This window comes from Pristiophorus japonicus, chromosome 20 (assembly GCF_044704955.1).
Source record: "Pristiophorus japonicus isolate sPriJap1 chromosome 20, sPriJap1.hap1, whole genome shotgun sequence".
Classification (NCBI taxonomy): Eukaryota; Metazoa; Chordata; class Chondrichthyes; family Pristiophoridae; genus Pristiophorus; species Pristiophorus japonicus.
The window spans coordinates 79,526,690-79,543,035 of NC_091996.1; the positions used below are offsets into that span (position 1 = coordinate 79,526,690).

A 16,346-nucleotide genomic window follows, 5' to 3' on the forward strand; every position below is an offset into this window, starting at 1 on the left:
GGTGCTCTCCATTCTCTGTCCTGTGACAGTGGGAACTGGTGCTCTCCACTCTCTGTCCTGTGACAGTTGGAACTGGTGCTCTCCACTCTCTCCACCCAGAGCCCAACTCCCCGGACAGCCCCACGTCGGCAATAGTTGGACCCACTCGGTCCCGAGTACACCTCCCCGGACAGCCCCACATGGGCAATTGTTGGTCTCACTATGCCCAGAGTACACCTCCCCGGACAACCCCACATGGGCAATTGTTGATCCCAGTGGACCCAGAGCCCACCTCCCCGGACAGCCCCACATGGGCAATTGTTGGTCCCACTGGGCCCAGAGTCCACCTCCCCGGACACCTCCACATGGGCAATTGTTGGTCCCACTGTGCCCTGAGCACACCTCCCAGGACAGCCCCACATGGGCAATTGTTGGTCCCAGTGGACCCAGAGCCCACCTCCCCGGACAGCCCCACATGGGCAATTGTTGGTTTCACTGGACCCGGAGCTCACCTCCCCGGACAGCCCCACATGGGCAATTGTTGGTCCCACTGGGCCCAGAGTCCACCTCCCCGGACAGTCCCACATGGGCAATTGTTGGTCTCACTGGGCCCAGAGCCCACCTCCCCGGACAGCCCCACATGGGCAATTGTTGGTCCCACTGGGCCCAGAGCCCACCTCCCCGGACAGCCCCACATGGGCAATTGTTGGTCCCACTGGGCCCAGAGCTCATCTCCGCGGACAGTCCCACATGGCAATTGTTGGTCCCAGTGGACCCAGAGTCCACCTCCCCGGACAGTCCCACATGGCAATTGTTGGTCCCAGTGGACCCAGAGTCCACCTCCCCGGACAGTCCCACATGGGCATCTGCCCCCAGCCCGGAGGCCCCGCTCGGGGAAGGGCCGGAGCCGCAGGTTGTTGTTCGGGGCCTGAGGCCCACAGCGGGTGTGTGTGAAGCGGATAATGCGGAGTGTTGTCTCTCGGGCGGGCGGGGCCTGGGCCCACACTCGATGTGTGTGAAGCCCGCGTTCCCCCGGGGTTTATTAACCCGCTCCCTCCGCCCATCTCAGCCGCTGCCTCAAATACAGCAGCCCCACCGCGCATGCTCAGCTCACACTGCCCGGGTGATTGACGGCGGCTCCGGGCGAATAGGAAGATCGGGGGCGGGGCTGGACGACAGAGCGGTCGGTTGGTCCTCCAACCAATCGGAGTGTGCGAAGGGCGGGGCTGAGCCCGGATCTCCCGCACTGAGCATGCGCGGGCGGCGGCGAGGGTGGAGCCCGGATGATGTGGGACACGAGACGGTGGGTTGTCGGCGCGGGGCAGGAATTGGAGCCGCGAGTGGGGCTGGTGAGCTTCATAAACCCCTGGTGTGGGGCCCAGGGCCCAATAACAGGCCAGAGGCTGAGCCCGCGGGGACAGGGCCTCAGGCTCCCAGGGACACCCACACTCAATGTATTCTGGAAGGAAGAAGAATGGGAGGCTTTCTAAACCAAATGGTCCAATTTAAAGGTGACCACAAATCTGTGAGGGGCAGGGTCAGCTGATCAATCTGTTACAGTATTAATAGCAGTATAGATACAACAACAAGCTCATTATGGTCAACCTTTATCAGTCACTAGTTACACCTCAGATATTGAGGGTTGGGCTCCACACTTTGAAAAGGATATCAATAATAACTTTCAAAACGATGAATGCTTCAAAGGGGAAATGTTCCAGTGTTTTGGGGTAGGTGCAGGGGCCCCAAGTTTCCACACGCGACAAAACAGGCACCCCTCCAAGCTGGGCGCCCGTTTTTCGTGCCGAAAACGGCGCCTGAAAATAAACGCGCTATTCTCGAGCGCTTTGCAGCTTGATGTCTGCTTGGCACGGCGCATAGGGGGCGGAGCCTACCACTCGCGCCGATTTTGTAAGTAGGGGGGCGGGTACAATTTAAATGATTTTTTTTCGTGCCGGCAATGCTGCGCCTGCGCGTTGGAGCGTTTGCGCATGCGCAGTCTGAAGTAAACATTGGCACTCGACCATTTTAAAAAGTGCTGCTGAAAAAGTGAAAATTTGTTTATTGAACCCTTGCAAAGGCTTGCATGTTAATTTTCTTGATATTTCTGTGTGTGAGGGTGAGGGAGTGCATTCTGTAATTAAAGATAGACTGTGATAAACGGGACACATGCACTTGTTTGAGACGATTCAAATTCTTTGTAGCTGTTCAATTTTTAAAATGTTTTAATAAAACCACATTGCCCTTCCATGATCAGCACTAAGGCTTCTTGTAGCTTTCTTCTCCTGCCGTCCGTCAGGCCCGACGGCAACCGGCTGCCTCAAGCACTGAGGCTTCTTGCAGCTTTCTCCCCCTGCCGTCAGTCGGGCCCGATGGCAAACCGCTGCCTGAAAGGCCTGCCTGAAGCACTTTCACACAGGTAGGAACATGGTTTATTTAATCTTTTCTTTGCTTTTAAATTTTTATTCAGGTTGGATTTATTTGTATAATATTTGTATAAGTATAACTAAGGATTTATTGCAGAATTTATTGACTTCCCTTTCCCCCCCCCCCCCCCCACCACCCCCACCTCGTTCCCAACGCCTAATTTGTAACCTGCGCCTGATTTTTTAATGTGTAGACAAGGTTTTTTCAAGCCTACAAAAATCTTCACTTGCTCCATTCTAAGTTAGTTTGGAGTACGTTTTCACTGTGGAAACTTTCAAATCAGGCGTCAGTGGCCGGACACGCCCCCTTTTGAAAAAAAAATTCTGTTCAAAGTGAAACTGTTCTACCTGACGAGAACTGCAGAAAACTTAAATGTGGAGAATTCCGATTTCTAAGATACTACGATCTCCACCAGTTGCTCCTAAAAATCAGGAGCAAATCATGTGGAAACTTGGGGCCAGCGGGTGGCTCTTTCAGTGAGTTGGACAGGCTTCATGGACCGATTGGTCTCCTTCTGTGCTGTATGGTTCCCTGAAATGATGACAGTCTGGGAGCATCTGTCTCAGAAGGTGAAATGGTGAGTGGTCAGGGAGAGCCCATCACCAAAACAGGGAGATATTACAGATATATAGGGAGGGTCAGAGTGTATAAAAAGGTGACGAGAGCACAGACACCCAGACAGAGTCAGCACCTTCAGAGGAGGAGAGGGAGGGGAACCAGTGAGTGTAGAACTGAACCCAGCCAGAGTCAGCACCATCAGGGGAGGGAGAGGGAGGGGAACCAGTGAGTGTAGAACTGAACCCAGCCAGAGTCAGCACCTTCAGGGGAGGAGAGGGAGGGGAACCAGTGAGTGTCGAACTGAACCCTGCCAGATTCAGCACCTTCAGGAGAGGGAGGGGAACCAGTTAGTGTAGAACTGAACCCAGCCAGAGTCAGCACCTTCAACGAGAAGGACAAAATGTTGGCGATGATGTAATGGGTTTGGATTTCAGCACGAGGATCGGGATAGTGTGTGTGAGGGGAGTTACAGCTGTGGGGAAACCAGATTTTGTGTACCATGGAAATTAGAATTGGCACTTCTGAATTTCTATCCTGTCCATACAATGTTGACTTTTGTAAACTCCTTTTACAGGGTATTAGAAGGTGAGATTTGCAGGCGGGAAGCTCGAACCAAAGATCACATCAAGATCTGACAAAGTCCCTTGATTCATTAGGACCTGAATATCATCGGCCTTTGACTGTGAAAGGAGAAATGTTTGTCTGTTCTGTCTGTGGGAAAAGATTTCAAACATCCGTGTGACTGGAAAAGCACCGAGACACACACAACCGAGTAAGAGTGTTCCAGTGCACTGACTGTGGAAAGAGCTTTTAACCAGTTACACAGCCTGAAAACATTGCACCATTCACAGCGGGTAGAAACTGTAAACGTGTTGTGTGCGTGGATGTGACTTCAACTGATCGTCCAACCTGGAGGGACGCCTGCACCATGGAAAAACCGTGGAACTGTGGGAAGGGATTCAAATATCCATCTGAGCTTGAAGCTCATCGACGCAGTCATACTGGGGAGAGGCCGTTCACTTGCCCCGTGTGTGAGAAGAGATTCACTCATTCACCCAACCTGCTGAGACACCAGCGAGTTCACACTGGGGAGAGGCTGTTCACCTGCTCTGTGTGTGGGAAGGGATTCACTCAGTCATCCAACCTGCTGATACACCAGCGAGTTCACACTGAGGAGAGGCCGTTCACCTGCTCCGTGTGTGGGAAGGGATTCACTTGTTCATCCAGCCTGCTGACACACCAAGTTGTTCACACCAATAAGAGACCGTTTAAATGTTCTGACTGTGAGAAGAGGTTTAAAAGCAGAAATCATCTGATGATACAGCAACTCACTCACAATGGGGAGAGACCGTTCACCTGCTCCGTGTATGGGAAGAGATTTACTGACCCATCCAGCCTGCTGACACACCAGTGAGTTCACAATTGACTGCAGGGGTTGGATTCTGCTGTTAATCACACTGGGACTGAACCGTGTTCATTCTGACAGTTGGGCTTTATTTCTGCTGTAACTGGGCTGGAGTTTAATTTTCTGGATATCTGACAAATAAATCGGATTTGGTTTCAACACAGTGTGTCGATTCCTTGATTTCTCCAAGATAAGAGGAGATTAATTAATATCCTGTTACCGACTGTTAAGTGAAGAAGAAAAGGCCCAAAAATGGAACAAAGACATGTCCACTTTCTTTGGACATGGACCTCAGGATCCCCGAAAGTGTTTACAGCCAATGAATCAAGCTGCCACAAACAGCAATGTGATACTGGCCAGATAATCTGTTTTAGTGATGGTGGTTGAGGGCTGATGGGGCCTCGATTGAACGACTCATCTGAAAGATGGCAACTCTGACAGTGCAGCAATCCTGTGCTGAATCTGCCTCGAGAGTGTTTGATGGGAATGTCGAGGGAACTTTACTCTGTATCAAACCCATGCTGTACTTGACTGCAGAGTGCTTCAGGCAGACACTAGGTGTTCAGAATACCCCATTCCCCAGCACTGACATCCGTCACCTCGATGAGAACATCATTTAACCCAAAGATAGAAACCCATCAGTTTCTCCCCCGGACGCAGATGCGGAGGGACAGTGGGTATCCAGAACATTGTTGTACAGAGTGCTCAATAGTTCATCCCTGGGTCTGGGCCTTTTGGTGATGATTTGAATTTGATGCCCTCGAGTTACTGACTCACCGACTGCTGGAAATAGTTTATCCTCATTTACCTGATCAAATTTTGAACACCTCCCTCAGATCTCCATTAACCCTTTGTTCTAATGAAAAGAGCCCCAGTTTCTCCAATCTCCCCTGATAACTAAAGCCTCTCTTCCCTGGTATCATCTCAGTGAATCTCTCCGCACCCTCTCCATGGTCTCGATATCCTTCCTGGTGTAAGATCCCCAAAACCTGACACAATATTCCCTTTTACTTTTTTTTCCCAAGGTGGATGACCTCACACTTTCCGATATTGTATTCCATCTGCCAAACCTTAGCCCATTCGCTTAACCTATCCAAATCTCTTTGCAGCCTCTCTGTGTCCTCTACACAACCAGCTTTCCTACTAATCTTAGTGTCATCTGCAAATTTTGTTACACTACACTCTGTCCCCTCTTCCAGGTCATCTATGTATATTGTAAACAGTAGTGGTCACAACACCGATCCCTGTGGCACACCACTAACCACCGATTTCCAACCCGAAAAGGACCCATTTATCCCGACTCTCTGCTTTCTGTTAGCCAGACAATTCTCGATCCATGCTAATACATTTCCTCTGACTCCGCGTACCTTTATCTTCTGCAGTAACCTTTTGTGTGGCACCTTATCGAATGCCTTTTGGAAATCTAAATGCACCACATCCATCGGTACACCTCTATCCACCATGCTCGTTATATCCTCAAAGAATTCCAGTAAATTAGTTAAACATGATTTTGCCTTCATGAATCCATGTTGCGTCTGCTTGATTGCACTATTCCTATCTAGATGTCCCGCTATTTCTTCCTTAATGATAGCTTCAAGCATTTTCCCCACTACAGATGTTAAACTAACTGTCCTATGGTTACCTGCCTTTTGTCTGCCCCCTTTTTTTAAACGGAGGCGTTACATTAGCTGCTTTCCAATCCACTGGTGCCTCCCCAGAATCCAGAGAATTTTGTTAGATTATAACGAATGCATCTGCTATAATTTCCGCCATCTCTTTTAATACCCTGGGATGCATTTCATCCGGACCAGGGGACTTGTCTACCTTGAGTCCCATTAGCCTGTCCAGCACTACCCCCTAGTGATAGTGATTGTCTCAAGGTCCTCCCTTCCCACATTCCTGTGACCAGCAATTTTTGGCATGGTTTTTGTGTCTTCCACTTCGAAGACCGAAGCAAAATAATTGTTTAAGGTCTCAGCCATTTCCACATTTCCCATTATTAAATCCCCCTTCTCATCTTCTAAGGGACCAACATTTACTTTAGTCACTCTTTTCCGTTTTATATATCGGTAAAAGCTTTTACTATCTGTTTTTATGTTTTGCGCAAGTTTACTTTCATAATCTATCTACCTACCACGTTGCCCCACTCCCTTCAACACCGTAAGCCTTAATTTGATCAACAAGCCTCCTGTCCGGCACCTTATCAAACAGCTTTTGACAATCCATCACCACAACATTCACTGAATTTCCTTTCTCACTGCACGGTGTTATTACCTGAAAATCTGCTCTCTGTCCTGAATGAATACATTTCACAAACAAATGTTGCAATGTTTGCTCCACACCACAGGGTTCCATCTGTTTAAAGCCACAACAGAAAGGTCCAGTTTCCTCCTGGAGTTTGAGAGAAATCAGCTTTAACAATGGGGCAGAGTTTCAGCCAATGAGGGAGATCTGGGCTCAGCCCCGCCCACTGGGTGTCACAAATCCCGCCCCTCACACGCTCTGATTGGTTGGAGGACCATCCGACTACTAGCTCCAGCCCCGTCCCACTCTTCCTGAACCCTGGGGGGTCTTCACACACACCGAGCGTGGGCCCAGGCCCGAGAGACAACACTCCGCATTATCCGCCTCCCCACAACGACCCGCCAGTTTCAGACACAAACACCGGGTTAAGCTGGAAGTGCTGGGAAATCCCCAGCGAGTTAGGGAGTGTCTGTAAATGGAGGAGAAGGGAGTGTCTGTAAATGGGGATTGGTCAGGGAGCGTCTGTAAATGGAGGAGAAATGGGGACTGGTCAGGGAGTGTCTGTAAATGGGGATTGGTCAGGGAGCATCTGTAAATGGAGGAGAAATGGGGACTGGTCAGGGAGTGTCTGTAAATGGGGGAGAAATGGGGACTGGTCAGAGAGCATCTGTAAATGGAGGAGAAATGGGGACTGGTCAGGGAGTGTCTGGAAATGGGGACAGGTCAGGGAGTGTCTGTATATGGGGGAGAAATGGGGACCGGTCAGGGAGCGTCTGCAAATGGGGGAGAAATGGGGACTGGTCAGAGAGCATCTGTAAATGGGGGAGAAATGGGGACTGGTCAGGGAGTGTCTGTAAATGGAGGAAAAATGGGGACAGGTCAGGGAGTGTCTGTAAATGGAGAAATGGGGACTGGTCAGGGAGCATCTGTAAATGGAGGGGAAATGGGGACTGGTCATGGAGTGTCTGAAAATGGAGGAGAAATGGGAACTGGTCAGGGAGCGTCTGTAAATTAAGGCAAAATTTTTATTTTTAGTCAACAAATGAATCACTGATTTTAATGGAACGCTTCCCGTGTCCCAGCTCCTGTAATAATAACTTATTTATATAGCGCCTTTGACATAGCAAATGTTAATACTGGCTGTAAAGGGATCGGATTCTCAGGAGACTCTACAGGGCATTGTTGCTCATCAGTCAGTGATCTCCGATCGCATTAATGTGCTTCTGCTATGTGTGTTTAATAAAGTGCCAGGAGCACCTCACAAACAGTGGGGAACCAGTGAGTGTAGAGCTGAACCCAGCCAGAGTCAGCATCTTCAGGGGAGGGGAACCAGTGAGTGTAGAACTGAACCCAGCCAGAGTCAGCATCTTCAGGGGAGGAGAGGGAGGGGAATCAGTGAGTGTAGAACTGAACCCAGCCAGAATCAGCCCTTTCAGGGGAGGGGAACCAGTGAGTGTAGAACTGAACCCAACCAGAGTCAGCACCTTCAAGGGAGGGAGAGATGTCGAACGAAAGGGAAAACATTGGAGATATCGGGTTTGGACTTCAGTACAGGTAGGAAGGAGAATGTGTGGGATGGGGATTTTCAGCTTTGTGGAACAAGACAGGAAAGAATGTTCCATAAAACTAGAATTATCTCTTATGAATTTATATCCTATACTTAGTGATGACTTTTGTAAACTAATTTTACAGAGTGTTAGAAGAGGAGGATTTGCAGACGGAAAACTCAAACCAAACATATAATTAAGATCTGACTGAGTCACTCGCTCAGGACCTGACTATCATCAGTCTTTGAATGTGGAAGGAGAACTGTTTGTCTGTTCCATCCGTGGGAAAAGATTTCAAACATCAGTGTGACTGGAAAAGCACAGAGACACAAACACCCGAGTGGGAGTGTTCCAGTGCACTGCCTGTGGAAAGCGCTTTAACCAGTTACACAGCCTGAAAAAACATCGCACCATTCACAGTGGGGAGAAACTGAACACGTGTTGTATGTGGACGAGGCTTCAACTGATCGTCCAACCTGGAGAGTCACAAGGACACTGCACCACGGAGAAACCGTGGAAATGTGGGAACTGTGGGAAAGGATTCCGTTCCCCATCCCAGCTGGAAATTCATCGATGCAGTCACACCAGGGAGAGGCCGTTCACCTGATCCGTGTGTGGGAAGGGATTCATTCATTTATCACATCTTCTGAGACACCAGCAGGTTCACACTGATGGGACACCTTTTAAATAATCCAACGGTGTGAACTGCTTTAAAAGTTCTGCAGATCTGATTCAACACCAGCAAGTTCACACTGACGAGAAACAGTTCAGTCGCTCTCGCTGTGGGAAGAGGTTCAGTCATTCTCCCTCATTGCACACCAGCGCACTCACACTGGGACGAGGCCATTTACTTGCTCCATGTGTGGGATGGGATTCGCTTGCTTATCCATGCTGCTGACACACCAACGAGTTCAGCTGGAGAGTCCGTTCACCTGCTCTGTGTGGAAATTGATTTGCTTTCTCATTCATACCGCAGAATAAGGGGTCAGACTGAGATGAGGAGACATTTCCTTACTCAGAGGATGGCGAATTTTTGGAAATTTCTACTCCAGAGAGCTGTAGGTGCTCAGCCGTTTCGTCAAGACAGAAGGTGATCATTTTTTGGAAACTAAGCGAATTAAGGGATATGGGGATAGTGCAGGAAGATGGAGTTGAGGTAGAAGATCAGCCATGATCTTGTTGAATGGCAGAGCAGGCCCAAAGGGGCAAAATGGCCGACTCTGGCTCCTATCTGTTATGTTCTTATGTACCGATGGACATGGCCTGCTCCCTCCCCAGGGCCACCCGGGCAAGGACATGACCGCAGGAAGAGAGGCAGGCAGCCACAGCGACTCCTGGACCCCGTTCATCTTGGACCTACAAATTGCTGTTCTAGCCAGGCCCAAGAGCAGGCCCAGAAGATCCTCTGACTTACCCACACCACCCCCCTCCCCCCCACCACCCCTCTCCACTCGGGAGGCAAAAGATTAGAAATATGGGGCTAAATTGTAATGAAAAATTGAGGAGCACCTCCTTCAGGTAACTATACAGGGACTGCAACCTCTCACATTGAATATATACATGGGCCATGGACTCCTCTGGACTGCAAAAAAACAAAACTGGCCCTGGAGTCTGGAAGGACGTTAAGAACGGCTCTCTTGCTGCTGAAACTCTCATCCACGCCCTTGTTACCTCAAGACATGACTACTCCAACTCACTCCTGGCTGGCCTCCCACATTCTACACTATGTAAACTTGAGGTCATCCAAAACTCAGCAGCCCGTGTCCTAACTCGCACTAAGTCACGATCAGCCATCACCCCTGTGCTCGCTGACCTACATTGGCTCCCGGTTAAACAACGTCTCGATTTCAAAATTCTGATCCTTGTTTACAAATCACTCCATGGCCTCGCCCCTCCCTGTCTTTTTCAGCCTCACAACCCCACAAGATGTCTGCGCTCCTCGAATTCTGCCCTCTTGAACATCCCTCATTATAACTGCCCAACCATCGGTGGCCGTGCCTTCAGCTGTTTGGGCCCTACGCTCTGGAACTCCTCCGTAAACCTCCCTCTCTACCTGCCTTTCATTCTTTAAGATGCTCCTTAAAACCTACCTCTTTCACCAAGCTTTCCATCATCTGCCTTAATTTCTTCTTTTGTGGCTCGGTGTCAAATTTATTTATTTTGTTTTGTTAACACTGCTGTGAAGTGCCTTGGGACGTTTTACTACATTAAAGGTGCTATATAAATAAAAGTTATTATTATTAATAATAAAAACTGTTGCACACGACTGCTCCATGCAACCCTCTCCACCCCAGATCCCCAATGGTGCAGGGAAGGACCCCTGCGTAGAGAGCCCTCCATTGGGGACCTCCGCCTCCGCTGGACAGCAAGATGACCCGCCATTGTGACTGCTTCCCTTGGCGGAGAGGTCAACAACCAGAGGGCATAGGTTCAAAGTAATTGAAGGGGGGTTTAGAGGAGATATGATAGGGATCAGAAAATAAAAATTGATTTAAGGAATAATGGATAAATAGTTATGACTGAATCAAAAGGAGAAAAGGGAAGATCATGTTTTTTTCTTACTGTTCTCATGTTTTTCTTTGATATTTCAGTAAAGTTTTTAGAAAACATGTGCGACTGTTCCTTGTTTGGTTGTGGCTCCTCCCCCTTTTCCAAGTGGCATTGGGAAGTTTAATATTGGAGTTACTGAGGTTAATTAACCTATTAAACACCAGACTTTTATTATGGCCATGATCAAATTCTGGTTGATGTAAATTGTGTGGAGAGTCTTTAGTTCCGGACATAAGGCATTTCACATTAATAATTGGTATGGTTTTTAAAAATTCTGACCAATGTGTAACTGGGGAGAAAAGAATGAAATACTATTATGTGCAAAGTTGTTTTTCTGAATGTTTATTTTGAGAATAAAAACACAGACTTTACAAAGGTAAAAGTTTTAACTGGAGAGTTTAAACTGAAAAAGGCTGAAGGCTGAAGTCGACATTAATTGATGGTGTCTGTGTTTGTCAGCTTTCGAAACAAAGCAAGTTAACTCTTTTACGGGCAGCTGTGAACTCTGTTTTAACTCAGTGGGTGATACCTTTTGAATATTGGAAATCTTCTTAATTTGAAGACAATCACCAGCGATTCTGTTTCTTTTGTTTTAAGTAGGTGACCATTGGGAAGAAGCGATGTTGTTTAAAGGGGTTAGTGGATTGTGCCTGAGGGGTCAGGAGGGCACACCACTGTAACCGGCTACATCTGAGAGTAAATCTCAGAATTGGGATTCGTCCTCTCCAGGGGAATGAGGAAGAAAGGGTGCCGAATGGGATACCCCCACCTAATCAGCTACAGTATGATTGAAAGGGAAGTGAGCAGGACACGGGAGCTGGAAGAATCTCCTCGGGTTCCAGATTTGGAACTACCTCCTATCCACAGACATACCTCGCAAACCCCGCCAATCTCACCAAGTAGCAACAGACATATCGTGAATGGTAAAAGTAGGGACGACCGAGGGTATAGGATAGGGGTACATTTACAGTGGCATGGTAATCATACCACTGTAACTGCCCATTATATCAAGGGGTGCAAGGACGGGAGCGCGGTTGTACAAACAGTAGTTTTTTTTTTTAAAAGACTCATCCAAAGGCTCCTTCTCCAACGAATAAACAGATTTGTGGGCAAAGCGAATTGTTTGTCATAAACACATCCCAGGGAAACAAATGGGCTAATGGTAATCTCAACTCGGGTATATTGTACCATGATGTGCATCACAAAGTGGTACCTGTTATATTGAATCTGACCAAAGTGCGACTACCTGGGTGGTGCAAGCCTAAAACAGTGCAGCTACATAGGAGAATGAGCAAGGGAGTTTGGCAGATGGCCAGTACAACCTGCACTGAATTCAGGGAGAGTGATGGGCTTGATTGTACCTTGATAGGAATGGTGCCGAGACTATTGGGGAGAATCATAACAGAAGGCATTGAAGCCTGATTAATATAAGAAAATAAGAACATAAGAATTAGGAACAGGAGTAGGCCATCTAGCCCCTCCAGCCTGCTCCGCCATTCAATAAGATCATGGCAGATCTGGCCGTGGACTCAGCTCCACTTACCCGCCCGCTCCCCATAACCCTTAATTCCCTTTTGGTTAAAAATCTCTCTATCTGTGATTTGAATACATTCAATGAGCTAGCCTCAACTGCTTCCTTGGGCAGAGAATTCCACAGATTCACAACAATCTGGGAGAAGAAATTCCTTCTCAACTCGGTTTTAAATTGGCTCCCCCATATTTTGAGGCTGTGCCCCTAGTTCTAGTCTCCCCGACCAGTGAAACCAACTCTCTGCCTCTATCTTGTCTATCCCTTTCATTATTTTAAATGTTTCTATCAGATCACCCCTCATCCTTCTGAACTCTAACGAGTAAAGACCCAGTCTGCTCAATCTATCATCATAAGGTAACCCCCTCATCTCCGGAATCAGCCAAGTGAATCGTCTCTGTACTCCCTCCAAAGCTAGTATATCCTTCCTTAAGTAAGGTGACCAAAATTGCACGCAGCACTCCAGGTGCGGCCACACCAATACCCTGTATAGTTGCAGCAGGACCTCCCTGCTTTTGTACTCCATCCCTCTCGCAATGAAGGCCAACATTCCATTCGCCTTCCTGATTACCTGCTGCACCTGCAAACTAACTTTTTGGGATTCATGCACAAGGAACAATTGTGGAGCAGTGGAGGCGTATCCTGCACAGTTGGAGCTGAGCTGCAGAGAGAGGAGCAGCTACCAACCTTAGCTCCTGCCTGGAGAGGCCTGGAGAGCCCTGAGAACAGCCCAGGAAGAGAAGGAAGGAAGGGGCTTTCTACAATTCTAATCCATCTAGAGAGAGAGGAGGAGAGCTGCAAATTCAACCATCTTATTACTGCTACAGAGAGTTGGAGAGAGAGGAAAAAGAACACCATCCAGTGTGGAAGGAGGGAGAAATTTCAACAACCAAAGGTGGGTGTGTTTTGGTGCATTCCCCCGAAAAGACTTTGTTGTATTGGTGGGGGGAGGAAAGAAGACCACTCGAGGGCCGGAACATCGCAGGGGGTGTGTGTGTGTGGAAGAGTGTGTGGGGGCCTTGCTTACAACTAGGCCCCACACACAATTGAAGCACCCCCCCCCTCCATTGCCTAGCCTGGGATAGCTGGAGCTACCAGGCTGAAGATTCTTTAAGTACCCTTTAAACATCGTCGGGAGTGTGTGCCTGGTTGGCTCTAGCTGCCCCAGGTGAAGACATCTTCTCCCCGCACCCGAAGACCACCCCAAAGACTGTGCTTTGTTTTGTTTTTTTGCCATCTGGGGAGTGCACCCACCCATTGCTCTGAGGGGAGAACTGCCCTCGCAGCCTCCCTCTTTCCCACACCCCCTTACTCTATCTCTCTCTCTCTGTCTCTCCCCTCTCTCTCTGAGAGCCCTTTCCTCCAAATTTAAAAAAAACCCCAAAAAATAAAACAACTGAGCAGAGGGAGCAAGGCCCCTCCCCAATTGCCAACTAGGGGAGAGGTGTGCCTCGTTAAGAGCTCCTCTGCTCAGTCTTATCAAACGAGGCCAATCAAGACGATTAAGGCCTGTGACTTTGGGGTGGGTGTAGCCCTCAAAGGGACCCCGTGATGGCGACCCCATCCACGCCGGTGGCAGGGCCAGCAAGGACATATGCGCAGGTGGCAACCGCTTCCACGGCACCTCCTGCGCCACCCGCTGCCCTGCCACCATTCAGACTTATAACCAGGAAACACGGGGTCAAGAGCTACACTCACACCACAATGAGCATCGAGGAGTGCGTGCGGGCGATGGCTGGGGTAGTCGGCCCCTCGGCCATTGTCGCGGCCTCCAAGATGTCTGGGAAGGCCGTGTTCTTCCTGGGGTCGGAGCGGGCGGTGTCCCTGGCCATCGAAAAGGGGCTCACGGTGGGCGGGACGTTCCTGCCGGTGGACCCTCTCGAGGCCACCGCGCAGAGGGTCATCGTGTCAAACGTCCCGCCCTTTGTTCCCGCTGAGCTCCTCCTCCCTCACCTATACCAACTGGGGGAGGTAAGGTCGGGGATCAACCCCATACCGCTCGGCCTCAGGGAGAACAGCCTGCGCCACGTGTTCTCCTTCCGCCGCCAGCTCTTTGTCCGGCTTGCGCGGGAGGACACGACGGAAGAGCACTTTAATGTGGTGCACGAGGGGAATGCCTACCGCGTCTTCTGGATGTCGGACGGCGTGCGGTGCCATGCCTGCAGGGAGGTGGGGCATGTTCGTAAGAACTGCCCCGCCTCCAAGGCCGCCAAACCACCGAAGGCGGCCAAGGCTGGCGCCGCCGCCACCCCTCCCCCTAGTTGCGTCCGCGTGCCGGGAGCCATGGGCGCGCGGGCATCGTCGGGGGCCTTTGTTTTCAGGGCCTCCGGCGGGGGGGAGGGAGATCGTCCGACCGGAAAGAAGGCGCGGAACAAGGCGAAACATCTAGAGGCGGGTCCCCTCGGTGCACCAGAAAGATTGACCACCGCGCTCAGCCCAACCCAGTCACCGGCGAGCGCGGGGTGCCCTGAGCCCGTGCCCGAGCCCTTGAACAACACCACAGAGGGGCCCGGGCGCGGGCAAGAAAAGGAAAAGGGGGGAGCGGAGCGGGAGGCCTCGGCAGACATGGAGGTCTCCCTGCCTCAGCGCACCCCCAGCAACAAAATGAGGCGCCGCTCCGTTGAGGCGGAGAGGGAACAAAATCCCTCCGCGGAGGAGTCGGTGCCTGCCGCGTGTCCCGCGTCCCCCACCAGCGCCCCCAAACAGCGCCGTAGGCGGGAGGAGTCTGTCCCCGGGGAGGGTGAGACAGTCGAGGCTGCCCAGCCTCTGCCTCCCGGGGATGGCGTGGAAGATCTGCCTGCCATGGGGGGGCGTGGGGATCGCGGAGGAATGCATTGCCGCCGGGCCGGGCGTCCCGGGGACTGAGGCGGGCGGGGCCGAAAAGGCTGAACCTGAGCCCGCCCAGCCAATACACAACTTCCCCCGGGATTTGCTCGACCCGGCAGAAACCGAAATTATTAAGAATTTTAATGAATATTTAAATGCTGGGCCGGGGGGTGGCAGCGGGGAGGGGGAGGAACACCCACCCTCGCCCCTTACTTTGGAGCTGGAGCACTTGGGGAGCCTGGGGATTTCCTATGGCCGGGTCTCTCCTTGTTCCCCGGTTCCTGGGGCGGAGGGGGAACCCCTTCCGCTGTCGTTTCCCGACCCAGCACCATTTTTAAAAGAGCCCAGTGGGGACTCCTCTGCCGACGATCCTGGGGGTGGGATCGGGGCAGAGCCAGTGCCGGTTGGAGCGGCCGGGTCATTTGCCGTACCTTGTGCGGTCGATGGGCCAGCTGCTGGCGGCCACCTCCCGGAGGAGGACGGGGACTCGGTGGAGGACGCGGGAGAAGAACTAGAGACCACTGCCAGGGAGGCAGTGGATCTGCTCGCGGCCGCCGCTGAGACCCTCCTCATTCCTGCAAAGGAACTCCAGGACTTTTTGGCCCAGAGCCGGGGTCGCTGCGACCAAGCCCGACTGGCCCTGGAAAAATGGTCCGAGCCAGAGCTGATCAAGGGGTCCGTCCGCGCCGTCGCTAAAACCTTGGCCGCAGGCAGGCCTTTGACAAAGGTGCAACACCTTGAGCTGCGCGAGCTCGAGGGACTCCTCGCTGGGCTGCGGAGGGAGCGGAGTTCAACAAAAGATTCCGCTCCCTCCCCCACAATAGGTTAAGGTAGAGGTTGCACTATGCTTTTGCCATGAAGATAACCATAGCCAGCCTCAATATCAACGGCGGCAGAGGGCCACGCCGTAGATTTGACAATTTTTCGCTCCTGCGGGAGGGGAAATATGCGGTGTGCTTCCTGCAAGAAACCCACACTGTTCCGGGAGACAAAGCCACGTGGCTCCTGGAATGGCAAGGAGAGGTCCGCATGAGCCACCTCACCAACATTTCTAGTGGGGTGGCCATCTTGCTGGGCCCGCATTTTCAGCCAGAGATCTTGGGGGTCGAGGAGCCCGTGCCAGGCCTCTTGCTGCACGTAACGGTTCACCTGGGGGACGTGCCGCTCCATCTCATGAACGTGTACGCCCCTCAGCCCGGCCCGCAGCAAACGCGCTTCTTTGAAGAGGTGTCCGCTCTTCTTGGCTCCATCGACGTCGGCGACTGCATTGTCCTCGGGGGGGATT

At 51.0% G+C, this 16,346-nt stretch overlaps 1 protein-coding gene across 3 annotated transcripts; it reads left to right on the forward strand.

Annotated features, from left to right (window-relative positions):
* The first annotated feature begins 1,249 nt into the window (after window positions 1-1,249).
* LOC139232618 (zinc finger protein 664-like) lies at window positions 1,250-4,525 on the forward strand. 3 transcript variants are annotated; one of them, XM_070863059.1, is made up of 2 exons: window positions 1,250-1,282; window positions 3,536-4,525. In XM_070863059.1, exon 2 carries the CDS (start codon window positions 3,890-3,892, stop codon window positions 4,373-4,375), a length of 486 nt encoding a protein of 161 aa, XP_070719160.1. In that variant the 5' UTR covers window positions 1,250-1,282; window positions 3,536-3,889; the 3' UTR covers window positions 4,376-4,525. The 3 variants fall into 3 exon arrangements, with proteins under 3 accessions (XP_070719160.1, XP_070719159.1, XP_070719161.1); XM_070863058.1 differs by having other exon boundaries at window positions 1,258-1,490; XM_070863060.1 differs by having other exon boundaries at window positions 1,258-1,328.
* The last annotated feature ends 11,821 nt before the right edge of the window (window positions 4,526-16,346 follow it).